This window comes from Falco rusticolus, chromosome 6 (genome assembly GCF_015220075.1).
Source record: "Falco rusticolus isolate bFalRus1 chromosome 6, bFalRus1.pri, whole genome shotgun sequence".
Lineage (NCBI taxonomy): Eukaryota > Metazoa > Chordata > Aves > Falconiformes > Falconidae > Falco > Falco rusticolus.
The window spans coordinates 44,934,335-44,957,004 of record NC_051192.1 but is presented as its reverse complement, the minus strand read 5'-3'; the positions used below and the strand labels follow the sequence as shown (position 1 = coordinate 44,957,004).

Genomic DNA, 22,670 nt, shown 5'->3' with positions numbered 1-22,670 from the left:
TAATCTAGTTTAACTTTCTGTAACATTATTCAGAATTAGCTTGCTTGAACGAGAGTAAGTCTTAAAAATAATAATTAGTTGTTGATTAATGTTTCTAGTGATAGCAAATTCATGGAAACTTAGTATGTCATTTAGGTAACTACTTTTTTTTGTTAACAATGACCCCTCATTTGTAGTCTGACTTGGAGCGTGTTTAGCTTCTACCATGAGCTTCTTTATGTTATGCCATTACCTTCTGTAATGCCATTCTCTTTTTCTTTAGATATTTACTCATTGCAGTCCTTTAACCTATTTAGCCTCACAAAGAGTAACTAAAGTCCTCTTCTTCCTCTTTAGAAGGCATGTTTTTCCATGCTGTATTAATTTTGATGTTTCTTTACCATTCTGTCCAACTTCTCATCCTGCTTGAAGATTGGTTACCAGATTCAGGTAACGCAGAGGTAATTTAACTTTCTTACTCTCTCAGCCTTATTAGAGGTAGCTTCCCACTGCAAGTTCAAACTGGACTCATTCTTCTTCATTGTTTCCAACTCGTCTTCATAGCTGCTATAGTTTCCACCTTGTATATATGCTTAATGTTCTTGGTTTCAAACATTTGTCTGTATTTTTATGATTAAGCTAGTGAGTGATTTAGATTGCTCACATATTCAACCTGCTTTTTGCATTATTTCCCACATGCCATCATGACATCTGAATCATGATTTCTTTTTTTTCCATATCATTATTAACAGCTGGTCTAAAGTAAAGAAGTAAATGGTATGCCATTCCTTTAGAAATAGAGCAGCATTACATGCTGAGATGTGTCATTTAAAATATTTTAATTCAGTTAATTTGTTGCATGTTTATACAAAACCAAATGTCTTGTGGAAGTCTGGTTCATCAAAGCTATTTTTATCAACTAAACTTACAACGTCACCTAAAAAGCCACCAAATAACCAAGGTTATTTGATACATATTTTATGAATTACTGTTTATGTGTATTATTATATTACAGACTTTTAAACCTGCATTAATCAAGGTTTGTGTTAGCTGTTTTGTAGATATCAGGCTAACAGATAATTCAATGTTTTAAACCATGGAGTCACAATCAGTTTTCTCTTTAATCCTAGTTTTTGGGAACTTCCTTAGCCTCATTGAAATCAGAGTTAATATTCCAGACAGCAATAATTTTCTTGGCCAATCCTTGTAGGACTTTTTAATTCAAAGTGTTCAAGTTCAGGTACTTAAAGGATGTTAACATTGTTGAGCAGTGTATTTCTATTCTCAGAGCAGGCTAACAAAATACCCCTCCTTTGCAATACAACTGAGGTACTTTATTAGCTTTCTTTTTTAATTTCTCTGTTTAGTTTTTGTAAAGATTACTTAGCCTCAGTGCAATCTGAAATTTCATGTGCAGGGATGTGGACAAATAGAGCTAACAAAAAGGTGGGAATGAAAAGGGCTTTGAGAATAGGTGTAGTAAAAATAAAGATCGAGACTGTGGAGAACAAAGCAAAGCATTTTGACATCCAGAATATTGTAGAATGAGCAGAGTTTTACAGGAAAGTGAATCACCACAGTTGTAATAAGCTCATTTTTTCCTGCAACAATCAAAGCAATCTGCTACAGAATAGTGTGCAGCCACACGGAATGATGGCAATGTAACTGACTTGTATTGCACTGATTGCAAACTTCAAACAGCACATGGGGACTTGTGTCCCTGCATTGCTGCGGTACTCTTCAAGCATATATAAAACCACTATATTATTATGTATCATACGTACCAAGGGAATACTTAACAGAAAACATTATGTTTATTGTTTGTTCTCCATATAGAGACAGCAGTTTCTTTCTGCCAATTTCATTCTTGAGTGCTGCAATCAACACTGTAGTTAAGAATGTTGCTCTTTTAAGTTTCAGCTCTATTGTTTCAGGCTGTTTGGTGGCTCATGCAAATGCCATTCCATCAGTCTGTGAAGTCTGAAAGTAATTTTTGCATTTGGTAATATGGAAAAATACAGAAAAAGACAATTTTTTTCCTAATAGTTACCACTTTCATAAAAATAGCAGGTACTGAAACTGTCTAAATTCACTCCTAATGATTGGTAGATGAGTTTTATTTCAGACATGCCAAAGCTGTTTCCTTGTTTTTGAATGATTCTCTATGAACAGACAGATTAGCTCTCTCAGATGTTTCAATTAAAAATAATTGTATTAACAAATGTTTTGTAGAACATAACATTTTCTAAGTACTGACTTGGTATATGTCTGTAGTGAGGACACAACACAGAAGCAAAATCACTGCCCTTTACTGGGCTGGTAAGGTAGTTTACCCTATCACTGGTATTCTGAAGACTAATATGAATCAATTACACTTGTAAAAAAAAAAAAAAAGAAAAAAGGCAAAGTTCAATGAAGTGGTTCATTCATAACACTGAGTAAAAGAAACACTGAATAAAAAGATAAAGTGTATTTTAAGGGAACTTCTACATATTTTGTTTTAGGAAGTTCATGTTAATTTGAAAGAATACGTTCTGCTAGGATCAATAAACCGTATTATGCAATCTCTCCTTCACTTGTATCTTTGGATTGAAATTAACATTTATGAAAAGTGAGAATCTCAAATAGAGAATGAACACAAGAATGACCACTGTCATTATGCTTTTATATCTACCTTCATCATTATTCTTTCATATTCATATTTTAGTATTGTTAGAAGCAATCTCTTCATTTTGCATTCATTGTTGCTAGCATTGTTTAAATACAGAGTAATACAGGTTCACCTCATTCCTCCAGGTGCTATAGCCCAATAGAAATATAAACAAGTAGTTCATCAGTGAATTGTGATTGTGCAGTGATCAGCATCTGCTCCCTACTTAGTTTGAAATGCTGTATTGGGCCCTCTTCCACACAGATACAGCTCCTGCAGTATGGTGAATTGTTCACAAATCTGTAAACCAGCATTCCACCAGGAAAAGTGGTCTAGGATTAGGTGATTACAGCTATCATTTCATTTTATGAGGATTTTTCTGTTTTCCATTTTCCCTCCATCATGCCCCAGGCAGCGTGGCACTGGAGCAAACAGTTGCCCCTTTCTTCCCAGGCTAGTAGCAACAGGTATGGGGATGGAGATGCTCACCTGGCTCTTGCCCTGCTTTTGGGGCAGGGTACAGCCAGGACACAACCAGGGGGCTGGAAAGTGCTGACTGTTCTGTAGGATGGAACCAAAGTGGACCTAACGATAGACAAAACTAGCTCAAATGTGAAGAGAACAAATGCCTGTTTTATCGCTTCTTCTTTTTGGTTATACAGCTCCAATGCACCTTTTAACCTGATTCTCTTGAATAATGCTGTTCTACTTACAAAACTAGAGGGTTTTTTTACTGTCTCCTATTTATTCTTTCAGGATTTGTGGATTTAACACTCCATGATCAGGTCCATCTACTGGAATGTGCCTGGTTAGAGATACTGATGATTGGCTTAGTCTGGCGCTCCATGGAACACCCAGGAAAGCTTTTATTTGCACCTAACCTATTACTGGACAGGTCAGTCTGCACATTACTGTGATTTATTGAAGTTCGTTTATTTCTATTGCAATCAGATTCATTTTTAGCTGATAGTCATCTCACTGATACTACAATTTGACGGTACTTCCTATGTTAAACAAGGTTATAATAGGTGAGAGTGGAAAAGGAACTCTAAAAAACATAGAAATGCTCTGGAATGTGATGTTAGTCATTTGTTAGACAAGTAACACATCTGAAATTCACCTGCTGCTGGAAGTACTTTCAAAGGCAGCAGAAAAATTCTCTTATAATCTGTACTGTTTGTTGCAAAACTAAATTATATTTAGGATTAAATACTAAACCCTATTCATTTTAATTCAGATAATTATTTTTGTTTACCAGAAATCTTCTAAGTTATTCTTGGTTAGAATGAAAACTGGAGTCATGTATGTAAAACACATACCTGTTTGCTGCCCTAACCCTTTTTTAGTCAGTCTTGCCAATATGCCATAGGTATTTCTAAGTGAGAGAGAAAAAATATGCATCTCTGCTCTACAACAATATCCTGGATTCTAGCTGATAGCCATCATTAATGAAAGCAGGAAGACTGACAGATTTTTAGCATATATTCTAACTATCTTAATGCAAACTCAAGTTCTTTTTTTTTTTCCAGTCATGAAAAATTTCAGCCTTAGGAAAGAATGTTGAAAGAATATAAGCAGCAAGCAGGGGGGTTGGTAAATGACTGTGGCTAATCTAGGAAAAGTTAAGGTAGAGTCATCCTAGGTATTGGTAATCTTTAGCTGAAGACTACCACCCACACAGCAGAGCTGGCACAAGAGAGAGAGCTTATGTGTGCACGCTGGTCACTTCAGTGCAGAATTTGAAATCTTGGTATTGAATTGAAGGTGGAGGAAAGGGTGAGCTAAGGAGATGTGAGCTGAGTATGTGGTGAGGCAGCTAAAAGTTGCCAGGTTCTGGTATCATGTAGCTGCCGAGGCAGTGAGCTGCAGCAGAGGGATGGCGATACAAAGTCAAGGGCAGTGCCTTCAGCTACTGCAACCATTAGCTAGGTGAATGAATCAAAACTCTCCTTATCAGAAACATCTTTGGAGCACGTTGCTCTGTCAACAGTAGGGTACTGAGTTATGATTGCATTTGTGCAGCGTTAATCCTTTGGTTCCTCTGCCCTCTATTTGCAAAAGAAACAAGATTTAATTTTTATATTTTAGTAAAATACAGATGCTAATGCCTAACAGTATAAAATAATAAAACATATTTCACAGGAATAGCGAAACATTTATTGCCTTAGGAAAAAACCCTATTCCACTTGTGTAAGCACATGACCTGTGAGCTTTGGAACTAGATATGTATAAAACACATTTTCATTTCATATACAGAAAATACCTGCTGCCTAAATATAAGTATAGTCTTCTCAAGAAAACAGAACAGTTTAAAAATAATTTCTTAGCGCACCTAAGAAGTAAAATTTACTACTTTAGGAAAGTAATTATAGCATAAGACAAACTTCCTTTACACATTCCAGAATACAAGTTGTGAGAAAAAAATGAAAACTGAAGAGCAGAGCCAGAGTACCATTTTTCCTCCTCTTAACTAAGAAATACAGCTAAGGAAACATTTGAAACTTTGGTCTTCCTCAACTAAACACCTCTGTGCACTGAATAAAATGGACTCTGAGCAGTTGATTCACAGTTTAAGCCAAGTCTGCTGGATTAAAGAAAGCAATTTAATGACTAGAACCACATATTACTTTAGGCATCAAAAAAGAGTTAACTTCATGATAAAAACAGGCTTTTTTCTTTGTTTTCTGATTTTCAAACAAGGCTGTTTCTGGAAGTATAGCTCTATTACATCTCATTTTCAAATAAGAAATGTGTTTCTAAAGTATTGTACACTTGCCTCACTCTACTTGGTAAGGATATTTACTGAAACTAAAATAACCAATTAATTGACTCTGGGAAGCACCGATATGTTAATTAGTTAACCATTTGCTGATTTACTAGTTAATTAGTGCTAACAGTAGTTTGATGTGCTAATTAGACTCAGGAAAGTTGCCTTTTGAGAGCATGATAGGGCAAAAGTATATTTGCCCTATATTTGTCAGATTTGAGAGGGCAGGACAGTGCCTGCTTAACTCAGTGGAGTCCTTCCACTGCAGAAAGTATTTGGGCAAATACCACAAGAGTGCAAAAAAGTTTCTGTTTTTTTTTTAAATGTATTATTGTTGTTCATCTAAATGATGAAATTGTCTAATTGAATGGCTAAAATAATGGAAAAGATGGATGGTCTAGTACAGTTTCCTTGCATCTGTTCTTTTCTCCTTACCCATCAGCATATTCTTTACAGGATACTCCTTTTCAATGTTTTCATCCACAGCATTCTGTCCTGAATTCCCATCATGCTTTCCTTGTTACCTCATCTATGGGCTTAACAGCATTTGCAAACATTAATTTAGCTACTGTCTATAACCCAGAGTCACCAGCTTCAGAAGGTAAAATCTAGACCTGCCCCTAAGTTGAGTTTTTCTGGACTTAGTGCAAATTTAGTATTCTTAATATAGAGCTTTACCACATTTTGCATATGCCTCTAGCTCTCTCTGATCATTCTGTGGCAGACATCCTCTCTGATATGCACATCACTTTTATTTTTTACATTCAGGCTTCCCCTGTTTCTAACAGAATCTTTCTGTCTAGAATCTTGGAGACAGATAGTTGTTTGTATACATCTGTACATAAAGGCAACATCAAGTTCTATTATGCAACTTTTTTACCTTTTGGCTAGATAAATAGAGCTTTGTCTTGTTCATATCTGTCTGAAATGCAATAAAAGATTTGAACAAATAAGATTTTTCTTCTCCCAGCTCACTCCTTCTACTTGGCCCATATTAAATTAAACATGAGTTTGTCTTGTCTCTGGAGATCTTTTAGAGACTGTCTTTTCTCATTCCATGACAGTCTACTTGTAATATTTTCAAATAAATACTTCTATAACTTTCCTATGTAACTATTCACACTTGGAAGACTCCTTGAAAATACCTGTAAAGCAGCCCTTTTATTATTAATTTTAAGTTAATTCTTAAAATTTTGCTTTACCCATAAAAAAAAATTACACACCAACTAAGCTGCCAGTATGTGTAGACTACTGCCTTCTGTATGGAAGAATATCATTACATTATTCCTTCCTATTCCTACTCTGCCTTGTAATTAGATAGGGTATATCTGGGGTAAGGCACCCTTGCTTATTCTATTAACAAACTACCTACACACTTGAGTCTTGGTTCAAAATCAGGACTTTTAGCAGTCTGCCAATTACATATAACTGGTACATTTTTGCAGGGTACAACTGATGCTATTTAAAAAGCTCAAATGACAATAATTATAGATTAGAAAAATAAGCCCAATTGGGAAATACAATGGCACACTCACAGTGCTTGCAATTAATGTACAGTACCTGATACAATTAAAGAAAGCCCAGAATAAATGCAAATCTTCTATATTCAGTTTCTGAAAATTATATCTTGTATAAGGCTAATCTAGAAGCAAAGGCTTAAGTTTCTAATGGGACAAACCAGATGTTTCCTGTCTGGAGTGTTCCCAAGAAACCAGACATTAAAAATGTCATTAAACCAGGTCTGAAATTTGTCAGGCCTGCCTGACAATAAGCTGTTTATAATTTTGAAGAAAATGTATTGTTTCTTCGGGAATAAGAAAATAATATTTTATTGTATTTTTAAAGGATTTGTTGCATTCAAATTTCATGCTGATCAGAGGTTACTCAAAGGTTTGAAACATAATTGTAAAGAAACTCATGATAGAAATAGCTGAATTGCTGACTGAGGTGGGTGACTTTTCACCCGAAACCTTCTCAGCATCAGCAAAATGGGAAACACTGTGCTGCATTTTAAGAAGGTGGGTGGAACTTCTGCCCAGTAAGCCTGGGCACAATTGTAAGGAAACTGATGGGACATCACCTAAAGAAAAGAATTGGCTGAGGTGCGAATAAACATGGCATAGCAGTAAAGAGCATACATTTTGTAAGAGGAAGCCATACGTCATGAATAAGTTGGAGTTCTTTGAAGAAATTAACAAGCAAGTGGATGATGGAGATCTTGTTGGATTTCCAAAAAGTGTTAACAAGATCCAGATTTTATTTAGACAAATGTAAACTGATGCATATAGGAGAAGAATAATCTTAGTCTTCATAAACTGCATTCTGAGTTGATTTTTCCATCTCACTGTTAACAGTATTCGGTTCTATGGATCCAGCATTTCTGGCTCTCTAGCCATTGAAAAGTAAATAGACTGCAGCTTTCCCCTCAATAACCATTGCAACTGGAAAAAGAAACAGAACAGGACATTGCTATTCCACTGTTTAAATCCGTGCTGCATCTGTGCTTGGGAAACTGTGCTTTTTTGATTTTCCTTATCTTAACAGGACTATTGAAGAAACAGGAAAGGTAGCCAGAGGGTTTGCATAAGCAATCAAAGAGAGAGATGAGCCTTTGTACATAAAGTAACTAAGTATAATTACTTCTCTGCCTGTGATGCTCACTAGAAGAAGGGAAACAAACCAGAGATGATAGGAATTGCATAAAGACATGAGCACATTGAGAAAATGTATGTTAATCCACAGGTTATTATCTCTTCCAATCTAGCACTAGAGGTAACCACTTGAAATCAGATCAAAATGCCTATACTCCTAGCCCAAGGTGAAATCTAACTTTGATATGAGCCAGTATGGCTGCTCTAATGTTATGTTCTAATGTTATTTTCTTATCATGATTAGGGGAAAAAAAAAAAAAAAAGTCTAGCAGCAAAATATCAGTCTAGGGACCTACAAAATTTCAGTTAAATGTAGTCAGTATGTCCATAATCCTACCAGGTTTTCTTTCTTTATATGGAGAAATCTAGCCTGCTCTTCAGGTTTTTTTCTTGAGACTCTTGTTCACTTCCTCTTCCAGTGCTTGATGGAGCTCTTTCATTCTTTTGGAAGAAATTGAAGAATTTTCCCTTTACTGACTTTCACATTCAGTGATGGTAGGAGGCCATGGATCTCTTTAAACTGCAGCTAGGATCAATTGTATAAAGACTTGCAGCATTCACTGTATGACTGGACAACTGAATAATTTACTGTTTGCATGGCTTTGGTCTGAAAAATTCTCACCACATCTGAAAATAATCTTTTAAGTTTTCTGTGCAAATAGGTTTTTCCAATGTTTTGATAGACAGAAGATTAGACACAATAGAAGAGCATCAGGATGAAATCCAAGTATGCTTTGCTAGTCTCTCACCTTGTGAAATGTTTCAGATGTCTGAGGACATCACACTTGTCTGTCACTTGAGTAAATGTAGAAGACCTTTTGGCATTGTGTAATCGTGGATGCATTAATTAACATTGACTTATTAGAAAAATGGAAGCAAAGTGGTCACAGATGCTTGATTCAGAATGCTTCATTAGTGACCTGCTGGTTTTGTTTATTTCAAAGGGAAAACGCCCCTAGGCAACAAGTATATCCAAACTTGCATTTCAAAATAAATCTGGAAAACAATTGTGCATTTCATTTTCATCCCATTTTAATAGCAATAGATTTTCTGATGGAAACCCAACTCAAACAGTAATCCTGTCAGCAGGCTACTTACTTAATAGAGCTGAATGGATCCACTTGTAGAATGTTAAGGAATCTCCTGAAAGAATTCGATTTCTCTTTCACCCCTCACTTCATTCTTGGATTTTGGGATGTATTATTGTATTGTTGAACACATAGAATGAAAAAAATATTGCAAGCAATAGAATTCTACACCTTAAACAATGCAAAAGGAATAATTTCTATTTAACGTAAATCAGTCTTTACTGTGCCTTGGAGCAAAATTCAAAACCTACGCAATGTAATTCAAACAACCTAAACATAAATCAATAGGACCCCTTCAGAGTTTGGGGAGGTGTTGGGTAATGCTCAAAGTGGTGAATTCAGAAAAGCACAGGAAAAGGAAGAAAATTACTCCCTCTCATTATGATCTTCCTAATTTTCAGCTGCTGCAGAAAGAGGTTCCCTGGGTGGGTTTGTAGGCACAGAACAAAGGTTTTCATAAAGAATGAAATAATTTCTGGATTCAGGATAGCCCCTACACAAATTCTAAGATTGCTTGTTCATCTAGTCACTCTGACCTTGGAAGCTCAGGCCCCAGTTCTAGGTCATGTTGAATTCTGATGATGATCTTTCCAAAATTAACCTTTCTTTGCATTTCTGACATGAAGTGAATTTTGAAATATTTTTGGCTTTAAGGTGATTAAGTCTGAATGTAAATTAAACTGAAAAAGGCTTTTCTGTCAACAAGAATAACATTTTTTCAGCCAGTTATTGTAACTTTATTATTCCCAAATGGAGAGCCTTCATAATAATTTTCTAATCTAAATGTCACATGTGACAAAAAAATAATCTGTTTTCTTAGAATTATTATAGCAGCATTTTAGAGATATTTCCTATCTGACATATTTGTGGATCCATTTCACATCATATTTTACCAAGAAAAAATTAATTAAAAGGGTACTTAGTAGTCTCAGACCCAATTCACCACAGTTGAAATGTGTAGTGTGGTCTTACTTTATCTGCCTACGTAAATGATTCCTCTTGATCTAGTCAGGAAAGACACTTAGTCATGACTACATGGCTCTGAGGGTGAGGGTCAAGGGTGTAGGAGCCCAGGCGGTCAATCCACTGGGGCAGCTGAGGAGAAAGGACTTGAGGAAGAGTACACAGATCCTGCGGGTCAACAACTGGTTGCATAGCTGGTGTCAACAACAGGGATTCAACTTATGATCAAGAAACCTGCTCCCAGGATCAAGGATATCTAGGAAGAGATGGGATCAACCTCATCAAATGGGGCAAAAAGCATAATTTCCACCAGCTGGCCAACCTGGTGAGAGAGCTTTAAACAAGGAACAACAGGGGAGAGAGATGATGACCCACAATCAAGTGAGGAAAGTGGTAGACTGGGCTGGCAAGAAAAGGGTTCAGGGTGATGTGGACAGGAGAGATGTTGTAATCAACATATCATAGTAGTAGGAGAGCCCCCTAAGTATGTATATGCACATAAATATGGATGTGCCTACAGGACAGCCTGATTGAGAAAGCTCCATACATTTTTTTGGGAAATTAGCACAAGTAGATGTTCTCTGAGCCAGCAATGCTCCCTCATGGCAAAGATGACCCATGGCCTCCTGGGCTGCATTAGGAAAAGCATTACCAGCAGCTAGAGGTAGGTGATCCTTCCTCACTGCTCAGCCATGCTGAGGCAAATCTGGAGTTCTGTATTCAGTTCTGAGAGCCCCAATACAAGATAAACATGTGCATACCGGAGTCCAGTGAAGGTCCATAATGATGATTACTGGGCTGGAGCATCCTTCATGCAAGCAGAAGCTGAGGCTTGGATCTGATCAATGTGTATAATTATCTGATTGGGGGGTGTGGGGTGTGGAGGGGAGTAAAGAAGACAGAACAAGATTCTTGTCATTTACAGGACAAGAGGTTGTAGAGTCTTAGTCCTTGGAGATACTGAAAACCCAACAAGATACTGTTTTGAGCCTAACTGTGATCAAAATGGCCATTTTTTATAGCAAAATGCTATTTAACCCCATGGGTACTGACACACAACAATAAATAAGCTAGGTATTTCTCTTCATCATCAGGCCTTGCATTCGATATTGTGGTTTAGTTTACTCATGGTAGTCTCTGCTTTCCTCTTTGCCAGCTGTTTGGAGTTTGCTGTTTTGTTCTAGAGCTTTGAGGGCTATTTTTTTTAATTTTATTTTTTCTGCTTACTTTCTCCCTAACCTTTTCCACAATCTCCAGAGCTACTGGTTAAATGTGGGATGGTCTGAAGTAACATCTCACTGCTGATTGATAACAATGTCCTCATCTTTTAGTTATTGATAAAATAGTGTAGAAAAGGAAGAATCCTCCGGTTAGTTGAGTAGCCCTCCAGTGCCTATCTGGCAGTATTTAAGGCATCCTGATGGATGTTAAGGCCTTGGAGATGGAGCTTTCCTGAGACCCTGCTTCCTTAAGTTGTTTTAGTGCACCACATTACACAGGAGTAGAAAGTGTTTATCAATGTCTACTAAGAACTAGTGCATACAGAACACATTAATGTATATAATAATCATCTCTTGTCTTGAAGACAGGCACCAGCTATGTATAAAGCCTGTAATAAAATTCTAATGGAAAGAACATAAAAAAACATTAAAATGCTTTGACAATTCTTTAGTGCTTCAGAAATAACACAGGATGTAATGATTCTGCTCTGTCTTATATATTCCATATCTTCCTGGATTTGCTCTTTTATTTGTCTTTATTTTAACATCTCTCATTTGATGTGTGAATTAGCTACTGCTTTTGGTTCAGAGCTAGGTCAAGGAGCAACCAAAAGAGACATTAGAAAAGATCAGCAGACCTTGCAGGATGGTGGGCTCGTAATTGTGTCAGTACTGGAGGAGGTAGGAATTGCCTATTTGAACCTCAGACCCAATCCTAATTGTTGCTTTGTTGCTATAGAAAAGAGAGAGATGTGCTGGGTGAAAACTGCTGGTGCACGGGCAACCACATTTGTTCAGCGTATTTTGGGGAAGTGACGGTGCCAACAGAAGTAACTCAAAAGGCAGGTTATGTGAAAAGGTATAAACCTAACAGCCCAGCTCAGTGAAGGCAAAGAGAGCCTGCCTCTTTTCCTCCCTCAAAATTATGTTTGGAACTGATATTTCATTTTTATTTCTTATTTGGCAAACGTCCATTTCAAAAAACTCTTGAAGGAAAAAGAACTTGATCCCATGTTGAATTATGCTAATTCCAGTCCAGTACTACTTCAGTCGCCCAGCTGTGAGTCTCAGACATTCGTTGACACTAATGGCACATATTTTTGAGTAAGTAGCCAAAAATATTGGATTTGTTTTAAGAACAAGAAATAATTACTATAACAGTGTTGTAAATCAACTGAAAAATATTTTAGCAAACTGTCCCCAACAAAAAAGAAAAAAAAAAAAAAAGAAAGCAAAATTATTACTTGAAGGTAACTTTCTGAAAAATGTACATGCTGTCACTTTAGGTTTTCTCCTCTGAATTTCTGTCCTTACTTCTGGCCAGATAGACATTCTTCCTTGCCTATGCCATGACTGAATAAGTTAATGAATTAGAAATAAATTATAACGAAATATAATAAAAGTTTGAGTATGAGATGTAAGGAGGATAGAATGCCAAGATATGCACTGAGAATGAATAGGCTATAATGAATAGAAAGGACTGTTCTCCTTCCAAAACTTTCTTGAAAATACAATCCAAGCCTAAACTCATGAAGAGATTTTGAAGTACGGGAAAGTTGGATTAACTTTTAAATTTTATTTTTTCTTCTCTGTTTTATATTCTGTGCCAGTTTTATGCATAAACTGAAGATGAAGGGATGTAATATGGTGATGGGTATTTTTTACTGCTGCATTAGTACTTCAAACCCTATTTGAATGATTTAAGGATTGCTTTTATTCTTTATGCTGGTGCTGACTGCATGTTTGGATTCTTGGTTAGAAAGCTCCACACCAATAATAAATCCTTGCTTCTAATGCTACCGTCTGAAACTGAAGTCTTTCAGGAACTTCCCCAACAATTTACTTTAGGAACAAAACTTTTGGTTGCAGATCATTTTGTCCAACCTACTTCTTGAAGCAAGATTATTGCCATCAACAGTTTAGGTCAGCTGTGACTTTGTCTAGCTTTCTTTAAAGTCTCTAGGGATGGAGAACACACAACCTCTCTGGGTACCAATTTCAGGGTTGCACCACCCTCCTACAATCCAGCCTGAACTTTCCACACTGTAGCTTACAGCAGTTAGTTGCCTTTTGATTTAGCGTTCACTGCTCCTGAGGAAAGTTTGGTTATACCCTGTTTGTAATGCCCCTTGTAGACTGCAGTTCTGTCTGTCCCCTCCTCTACATACTTTGCTTCCTTCTCACCAGACTGAACAGATACAGTCGCTCAACCCCTCCTTGTAGGCCATGCACTGCATGCCTCTGATCAGCTCCACAACAGCAGAAGACATCCAGCATCCTTCTTGAACTAAAGCACCTGAAACCGAACACAGGCACAGCCTCAGGAGGACCAAATAGAGGTGGGGGAGAAACAATTTCTCTTGTTCTGGCCACATTCTTCCTAACATAATTTCCATGCAGTTCGCCTTATCCACAAAGACAGAATGCTGTTGGCTTATATTTGATTTGGTTTTCATTTTCCAGCAGGAGGGATCCTGGTCAGCCCAGTGTTTTTCCAACCTGTGCTGATGCACAGGTTTATTTGGCCCTGGGTGCAGAATTTTGTACTTCTCCTTGTTGAACTTTGTGGGGTTTCTGTTGGTTCACTCCTCCAGAGTCCCTCTAGCACCAAGGTTGCGCTACACAGTGTAGAACCTCCCTACAACCCCAATTTAGTATCATCCACAGACTTTAAGATGAACTTTTTATCATCATCCAGATTATTGATAAATATATTAAACAGCATTGGCTCCAGAGTTAACCTCTGGAGTACTTATTACCTACCACAAACTAAGTGTGGAGCCATTACTGATACACTTCGAGTCTAGTGATCCAGCTTATGTGTCTGTCTGTCTGCTCAGCCTGTACTTCCCTGGCTTACAGATAAGAATGCTGTAAAACAAAAGCCTTGCTACAGTGGAATGGTATTGCACCCACCAGCTTCCCTTTGATCGTTTAACTAATTGTTTCGTCATAGAGTCAATCAGGTTGGTCAAGCACAATCTGGTTTCCTGGATCCTTCTTGATTTCGTCAAAGCTGAGTTAGCCTTCTACTATTTGTTAGGCACCTCTTTCAACCCCCATGATTTTTTTAAAGTGATAGGTAGTAGCCTAATGAATACATTGACCAACTATTTCAGCACCCTGAGATGAACCCCGTTTGGCTTCAAAGATTCTCTAAGTAATTCCCTAACCTTTGAAGAGAAGTCAATGTGCTTCTCTTGGTTTCGCCAGTGAAATCTGACACACAAAGAAAGAAAAGCTGTGGAGTGTTTCAGTCTATTCCATGTAGTCACTCATCACGTTTTCTCCCCCATTCATCAAGTCTTCACTCTCACTGAAATTCCATTTGTTGCTGCCATACTTGTAAAATCCCTTCTTGTTACCCTCTGTGACCCTCACTGGTTTTAGACATAAATGCTCAAACAGTGCTTTGGTAATTCTATGCTGCCTGCTTTTATTTCTATTTCTTGTATGTTCTTTTGCCTTTTAATTCGCTAAAGGGTTCCTTGCTTAACCAAGTAGACCTTCTGTTGAAATACCTGGTCTTCCTTTATACTGGGATGGGCTCGTTCCTGAGGTCTCAATAAATTTTACTTAAAATATTTTCTAATTCCCTTGACACTTTTCCCCGTCATGTCTCCAAGAATATTCTGCTGAGTAATTCCCTAAATAAACTGCAATCTGTTTTTCTGAAACCCAGAGTCATAGTTCTGTTGTTTGCATTCCCAGCCTACCTCTGGATCCTGAGCTTGCTCACACCTCATGGCTGCTGCAGCCAGATTTCCTACCTGTGGCCATATTCTCCAGCAATTTCTCATAGTTTGTGATGAGTGGATCAATAGAGCATCGGCCTTGGTTGGCTGCTGTGCTGTTTGATTTGGGAAGTGATCATCAACACAGTCCAGAAACTTTCTGGATTACTTGCACAACGCTATGTTGACCTTCCAGCCAATGATTGCAATCTATCCATGCAGAAATCCTCCACAAGACTGTAGACCAGTGACTGGGACACTTCTATGACTTATTTATAGGAAAACTTATCCACTTTATACTCTTGGTCAGACAGTTTGTAGCAATCCCTCCCCTCCAGTCATCAGTGTTAATTTCTCCTCTGATGGATACACAGAGTCTCCTGATATCTGTGGTTCTGGTTCCTTACTGATACCTGGTTCTGGTCTGTTGCAGCCAGGGGTCTCCCTTTATGTAAAGCTCAAGTTTTTCCTCTCCCATATTTGTCCTTCCTAACCAAGTTGTACCTATCCATGACCATTCTCCAATCATGTGTGCTATCTGATCGGATTTGTGCACTATCCCACCAAGCCTCTGTGTTTCTAGTCTCATCACAGCTGTCTGACTCTGTACGAACTTCCAACTCCCCTTCTGTGTTAGAGCACCGGCATTTGAGTTAAGTCTGTGAATACCCTTCTTTGTAACTGGGGATGTGGATGTTGTCCCTGCAGCTTTTTCTCAATCATACCTCCACTGTTTCCTAACCCACCTTTAGGCTGAGGAGCACACCCTGTGACAAGCCTCGTTTAGCAGCTTCCTCACCAAGTTACTAAGTCCATTTGTGAAGGTGACCTTCCCTCTCTTAGTCTGGTGGATCCCATCTGTTCTTGGCAATCCCTTGTCATCAAATGAAGAACCATGAGCAAAGAAGCCAGACGGTAAACAAATACACAGTCAGGCTTTGGTTTGATGTGTGCATCTGTGCTTACTTGGGTTTTTCCCTTTGAATGGAAAATTTGTCCCTAAGTCCCTGTTCACCTCACCAAAACATCCTTCCTTCTTAATGTTTACTTGTCTGTCCTGTGTTTCTGTAAAAGCCATTCCTGATACCTAGGGTTTTCCCAAGACTTTAAAATAAAAGTTCTCATTCCTACATACAGGGTTCAAGGAGGAGAGGAATGAGTTAGTAAAAGAGGAGTGACTCATGAATCTCTTAAGAAGTCTTGTCACATACAAATCCATGGGATGGGCTGCATCCAAGATTGTGGGATGATGTCATTGCGAGGCTGTTTATCATCTTTGAAAGGCTGTGGAGACCAGGAGAGGTCCTCAATTACTGGAGAAAGGCATACGTTGTGCCCGTCTCCAAAAGAAGACAGACAGACAGTCTGGGAACTACAGTCAGAATCACTTCTATCATGAGGAAAATCATACAGCACGTTCTCTTGGAAGTTTTTTATGTGAATAGGAAGGAGAAGATAGTGAGTGTGAATTAGCATAGATGTAGGGCATATTGAGCCCGACCAACCTGATTGCCTTGTGTGATAAAATTGTTCACACTCTACCTCAATACTAGTTACAGCTGGAGTTACTCAGGGGTCTATCTTAGGATTTGTCCTGTTAAATGTCTTTGTCAGTGACCTGGAGGAGGAGATGGAGTGCACAGTCTTTAAACTGGCAGGTGACGCCAAAGTAGGGGGTGCAGTTGGTAGGCTTGAGGGCAGAGCTGCCATATCGAGACAGGCTGGAGGAATGGGCTGACAGGAACCCTATGAAATTCAGCCAGAAGTGTGAAGTCCTGCACCTGTGATGGACTTAATCCACTGCCACTGTTCAAGCTGGGGCCTAACTGCCTGGGGAACAGCAATGTGTACGTATGCCAGTATGGCAACATGGCAGCAGTGAAGGCCAACAGTATCTAGGACTGTATCAGTGGTAGCGCAGGCAATAGAGCAAGGGAAGTGATTATCCACTTTTATTTGGCACTCATTAGACTATCACTGGAATATCACATCCAGCTTTGTGCCCCTCATTAGAGGAAAGACGTTAATAAATTTCAATAAACCTAGTGGAGAGCCACCAAGGTGGGAGCACATGCCTTGTGGCTGAAAGAAGTGGATTTGTTCAGCTTGGAGAAGAGATACGGTTTGAGCATGCCTAACCTAAAATCTACAAGGCTTTTTGCTAAGATGCCCAGTGAAAGCCTGAGAAACAGGAGTCATAAATTGAAGCTGAGGAGGTTCTGACTGGATATAGGGGAGAAAAAAACCATGATGATGGATATAATTAAGCTGAGGGAGGTTGTGCAGTGTCCATCCTTGGAGGTTTTCAAGACCAGACTTGCATAAAGCCTTGAGTGAGCTGATCCTGTTTTTAGTGGGAAGTTGGATTGAAGAAATCCTGAGTTGCTTTCCAGCCTGTATGATGCTGTGAGTCTGTAGACTTACTAACGTTAATGCACATAGTACTTTTATGCAGTAACTTAAGATCTTTAATTCACATGCTTTAACTTTCCTAAACATTTCCCAATAGCCAAGAGTTAAGGATTCTTCTGAGAATACAGTCTGACACTCTGCAGTAAACAATCTTTTATTGTTTTGTTTTCAGTAAGCTGAGAGTACACAAAAACAACAGCATGATGGTGGGATAAGAATAATTTTCAAATCTGTTGCTAATTTGTCCTTCAGGAAAGTTATCTAGGCCTTCCTAGATAGGCCTTCCTATCAACTGGACATATGTGAAGATGTGATTATACTATCAGCTTGCGTTAGAAGGCAATTGAGGAGAACTGGAGATTCCTATTTCAGACAGCTTTTGTTGGTTAACAAAGAAAATCAGTGTTGCAAGTAGATAATAAAAACATTTGATTAGAAGCCTGTGTTTCAAAGATACTAAGCTCCTGCAGTTCCCACTGATTTCAGTGGAGCTGGATCTGCTGCCTAACTCTGAAAATAAAGCAGAAAATTCTAGATTGTTGCTTGCACACATAAATACATAAAGCTAAGCATCTAACCTCACCTAAAGTACTTTACCTGAAGAATTACTCTTCTTTTTCTTGTGGAGTAGCCTGGTATTTCACACTCAGCAGATAACAGAGTAAATGAGGTTAGGAAGTATTTAGAATCTCCTAAAAGTACAGAATTTTTAATTATCAACTACCATATGAGTTCAGTTGGTGGGAAACAGACACACGTGGAGATTTAGGCACATGGACTATATGTTGTAGGACTAGACATTTTTGTTCAGAGGTTGTACTTGTCAGCAAGAGGGTCTTGGTTGGAATATTGATGTTGTAAACCACAGTCTATTGAACTATTTTTGTAAAAAAGCACCTAGGAATAATTCTTGCTTGCTATCAAAATGTCTCTTCCATGTTTTGAGTTGCCATAAGGCATTTTGAAAGGTCTCGTTTTACAAATAACTTAGAGGGTTTTTTTCAGTTGTGGTCTTGCCTATGCAGATTTTGTGACTTGTTCAGACTGTAATATTTTGAACTGTTTTGAATACTGGTTGGCAGTAGATTGATGGTTTTTAGGAAGCAAGTAAATGTCTTCACCAGCCGTGGAGATGTGGAGTTTCTTTAATATGAGTCATTTGCCATATGATCCACTGAAACTTTTCATTTCTGTGTAATCCCAAAATTCTAAATTCTTAAACTGACCTTTATTGGGGAATTATTTATGTTAATGCAAAACTATTAAAGGCTTTTAGTCCTCCAAAACTGTGCTTAACTCTATATATGCAAAGTTAATCTTTCTGTTGTTACAGGCAAAAATAGTGGTTCAGAAGCAGTGGAACTTGTCCCATTGTAAAAATTCACATTTGTTTTACTTCCATAGGACTTAAATTTTAGCAGACAGAACAGATTTTGAGGTAGTAGAAACTGGTTGTCTTCTTATACTTTGAGTGCCTGATTTATTATGTTTCTAATATTATTATTTATTTATTTGACAGTAGTGCTATTAAATATGATTCTGTCTTTGTTTATTTTACTGATGTCCAAACAGAGGAGGAATATACTTAAATCCAACCAGTTCAGTTTTTCAGCTTTATTCTGCCTAAGCAGGATTCATCAGGGCAGCAAGATGGTCACTGCTGAAGAGGTCTCCACACTCAGCACTGAACAGTGTAACTGACTGGTCATCAAAGCATTGAAAACTCCCCATCTGAGTCCAGATCCAGCCTTCAGGAAAAAGAGGCAGAACTGTGAATTTCAGTAAAGCCAGGTTCAGGTAGACCAGGCTGAGATCCCTCCTTTAGTTCAGCTCATTGGTCAGGGCACTGTAAATGAGGGTGCAAAAGGCATCGCATACCTTACATGGAACATAGCATGGAGTCTGCCTGCCTGCTAATCTTAAAACAGATTTTTGTCCATGACCTTCTACACTGCACTGCTTATCATCGTCTGTAGGAACCTGATATTGAAATTATCAGTGTTGCTGGTCATATCCAAGAAGCTGCTATAGTTTGAATCACCATTTCTTCAGTGAAATTTTTAAGAGCCACGAAAGGCCATAGAATTGCATTGTCAAACCCAAATCAAGTTCTGAGCTAAGTGCTAGTGAAATGCATGGGGAGAACTAGGCACTCTCAGGAGTGCTCAGCATACACCTGCCTGGTAGCCTATAGGGACCAGAGGTGACAAGGAGCAACCCATCCTCCTTACTAAACATACTTTTCTACTAGCTCCGTTGCCAAGGCTGGAGATCACCTCTTTCTCACAGAAAAGTCAGAGGACATGAGCTGTTGTAACAGTGATTGGGAAACTTGCTTGGGCTCCCACATTTCCAAATATTACTGTATTTTAACCAAAAATTTACTCGCTGTTTAAGGGAGTATTTAATTTGGTTTTCTTGATATTGTCCTGCTTTGTTTAAATATCTCTGAAAGCAGATGAAACTAGCTTCTGTCATGTGCTATAATCACTGGTTCATAGGCATTGCTCTGGGAGAAGGGAGGTGTAGATCTATGTACAATCACCACATTAAGCAGAATAGGGATTTGAACTTCAAAGGAGATCGGTATACAAGTGCTCACAGATACCATCTCTCCTTTGACTCAATTTTAGGTTTAGACATGACTGAGAAGTGCAAGAATTTTCTCAAGATGTAGTCAAAAAGAAAGATGACTGCTTTGTCTGAGGGTCTGGCGTGGGTTTAGACATTAGCTACAGGGTCTCAACAGCATGACTGTATCAGGTCCGAGTCAGGTGTGTCATGACTGGTAGTGTTGGTTTTGTCACAATGAGATTAGGAAGATGCTTAATCTATGTTTACGCTACACATTATGGTGGAATAGCCATCTGATTATTTGAAATTTCTTTTGTATTTTCCTATAGCAATGATCTTCAAAGCCATATCTAAAAAACAGTATATTCTTAATCAGCAGATCTGATCACTTTTCTTACAGGTTGAAGTTTCACTCAAGGAGTTCTAATAGAAGTAAAATTAGGTATTTTTTAGTAAAAGGTAGCAATATAAATTATGTAAAATCCTATGACCAGAAAATCTACAGACTAAATTTTCATTAAAAATAACAGCAATCTGCATTAATTCTTGAACTGGAGCTTGAATATGCAAGATATAAATTAGTGAGAGAGAATACCTAGAATTGTGAGCAGAGGGAAGTGGTTAACTGCCATTACTAATTAAAACTTTAAGATTTCCCAAACTTTAGCTGTGATTGATGCTGTAATGTAAAAAGTTACCTGATTTGTGAGGCGAAGGGATAGTTTAAATCAGTCATACAGGCAAGAATTTTGCCTCATAAATCCTTCTTGAGCTCATCAATAAGCTTATTCTTTCAGGAGGCATTATGCTGATATAAGAAACATGGGAGAAGCATGTTGGAACATTGCAGATTACAAGGCAAGGTAGAAACAAGTACAAAACTTTAGGGAGGGAGAAATGCAAAGAATTTGGACTATTTCAGTTAAAGGAAAAGGAAAGAGGAAGCAAAGTAACACACACAAAACACCCACCCCCCCTCCCCAAAATGTATTTTTTAAAGAAGTCTTTTCTCAATGTAAATGTTTGGTTAAGCCAAGCTCTTATGTTCCACCACAGTAATGTCTTGGTGATGAGCTTATGAAATCAACTTTTTTGGGGGGACTGTAGTATTTAATTATCTATTCATTTTATGTGGGATATTGAGAACTATACTTTAGAAATCACACATGTAATTATCAGAAATAAACATAGTTACATATATACATAATAATATAATATATACACAGTATTTTTATATATATATATATAATCACAAAGATAAACAGATTCACCAAGTGAGCATGGAGTGGGAAGTCACATGCTAGCTAGTGAACTAATGAAATCAAATGGGAGAGGAATGATCCAGGGTGATAGAAACCTCATGCTGCCACCAGGTTACAGCTGTGAATATTTCCTCCTTGATTTCCCTTCATGCAGGAATCAAGGGAAATGCGTAGAGGGCATGGTGGAAATCTTTGACATGCTGCTGGCTACTGCTGCCCGGTTTCGCATGATGAACCTTCAAGGGGAGGAATTTGTGTGCCTTAAGTCCATCATCCTGCTGAATTCTGGTAAGTGGTGTGCTTTTCTGTCCCTTGGATAATTGCGGTTGCTCCTTGCATGTGCTTGAATGCTGCTTGCTGTCACTGATGACATTTTCACTTTGAGACAGCAGCAATCAAAAGCGGGCTGTCACCATAGATGCAGGCAGAACCACGAGGCAGGGGTGGAAGAGGGCAAGCCTGTTCAGTGGTGTAGATGGGACCCAGCAAATTAATGCAGTACGTAGCTGACCCACTGCATGCAGCTGATGTGAAGGGCAATCAGAGCAGTGTTTTGAGCTAGGTGCTGGAGGGTCTTAAAGCTCTGGTTACAAGACACTGGGGTAGCCGGAGCCACATTTAGGTCATCCAAAGGCAATGGTTACTCGTAAATCTACACCTTCCTTTTTCGATGATGGCAAAATAAAGGGAAATAATGACAAAAATGTGGCTGAGTTTATCATGGTTTGGTTTATATTAAAATACAGGCATCTAAAACTGGTGTCATCACTTTCTACTTCCTTTATAGTTGATAAGTATTTTGGGGCTGTAAAACTCATTCTGAAGTACGCTTCAAAAATAGGTGACTAGATAACAAGTGTATGTATAGATATAAATAATACGTAAGGTTAGCTGACTTGAATTATGCATGAGATGACTGAAATAAGCAGACTCAAGTTGTGGCTTGTGACTGAAAATTTGTTGCATACTAGAGGTTCCTTTTCAGTTTTAAATGGAAAATAACCTCCACACAATTTATCTTTAAATGCAGAAATGAGGTCCATTGTGTTCTAGTGGAAATGATAGAGGTCTGAAATAATAACACAGGCACCAAAGTCAGAATTCGAGTCAGTTCTCTGCTAAGTTGTTACCTGTTGGCCAAAGATGCCAGAGTTTCCCAGACCTGATGATTTACTCACTTGTTCTCCCCTTTTCCTCTTGGGTTTGAACTTGTAGATGGTATCAGCCTGTAGACAAAACATATGTGGAAGGCTGCATGTTCTTTTTGTCTGGTGGTCTAAGAGGTCAGTTGCCCAAGTTGTATGCAATACAATTCAGGTAATTCCCACTAAAGACTAAACACAGAAGACTGCTTTACTGATCAGGTGCTT

The 22,670-nt window shown here is 38.2% G+C and overlaps 1 protein-coding gene across 2 annotated transcripts in view; it reads left to right on the top strand.

The window, feature by feature from the left end:
• Positions 1–22,670, top strand: part of ESR1 (estrogen receptor 1) — a 118,583-nt gene that overhangs the window by 83,471 nt on the left and 12,442 nt on the right. For both annotated transcript variants that reach the window (XM_037391925.1, XM_037391926.1), the window contains exons 5-6: positions 3,386–3,524; positions 21,455–21,588. In XM_037391925.1, the coding sequence (XP_037247822.1) occupies positions 3,386–3,524; positions 21,455–21,588 (273 nt within the window). The remainder of the gene's footprint in view (positions 1–3,385; positions 3,525–21,454; positions 21,589–22,670) is intronic.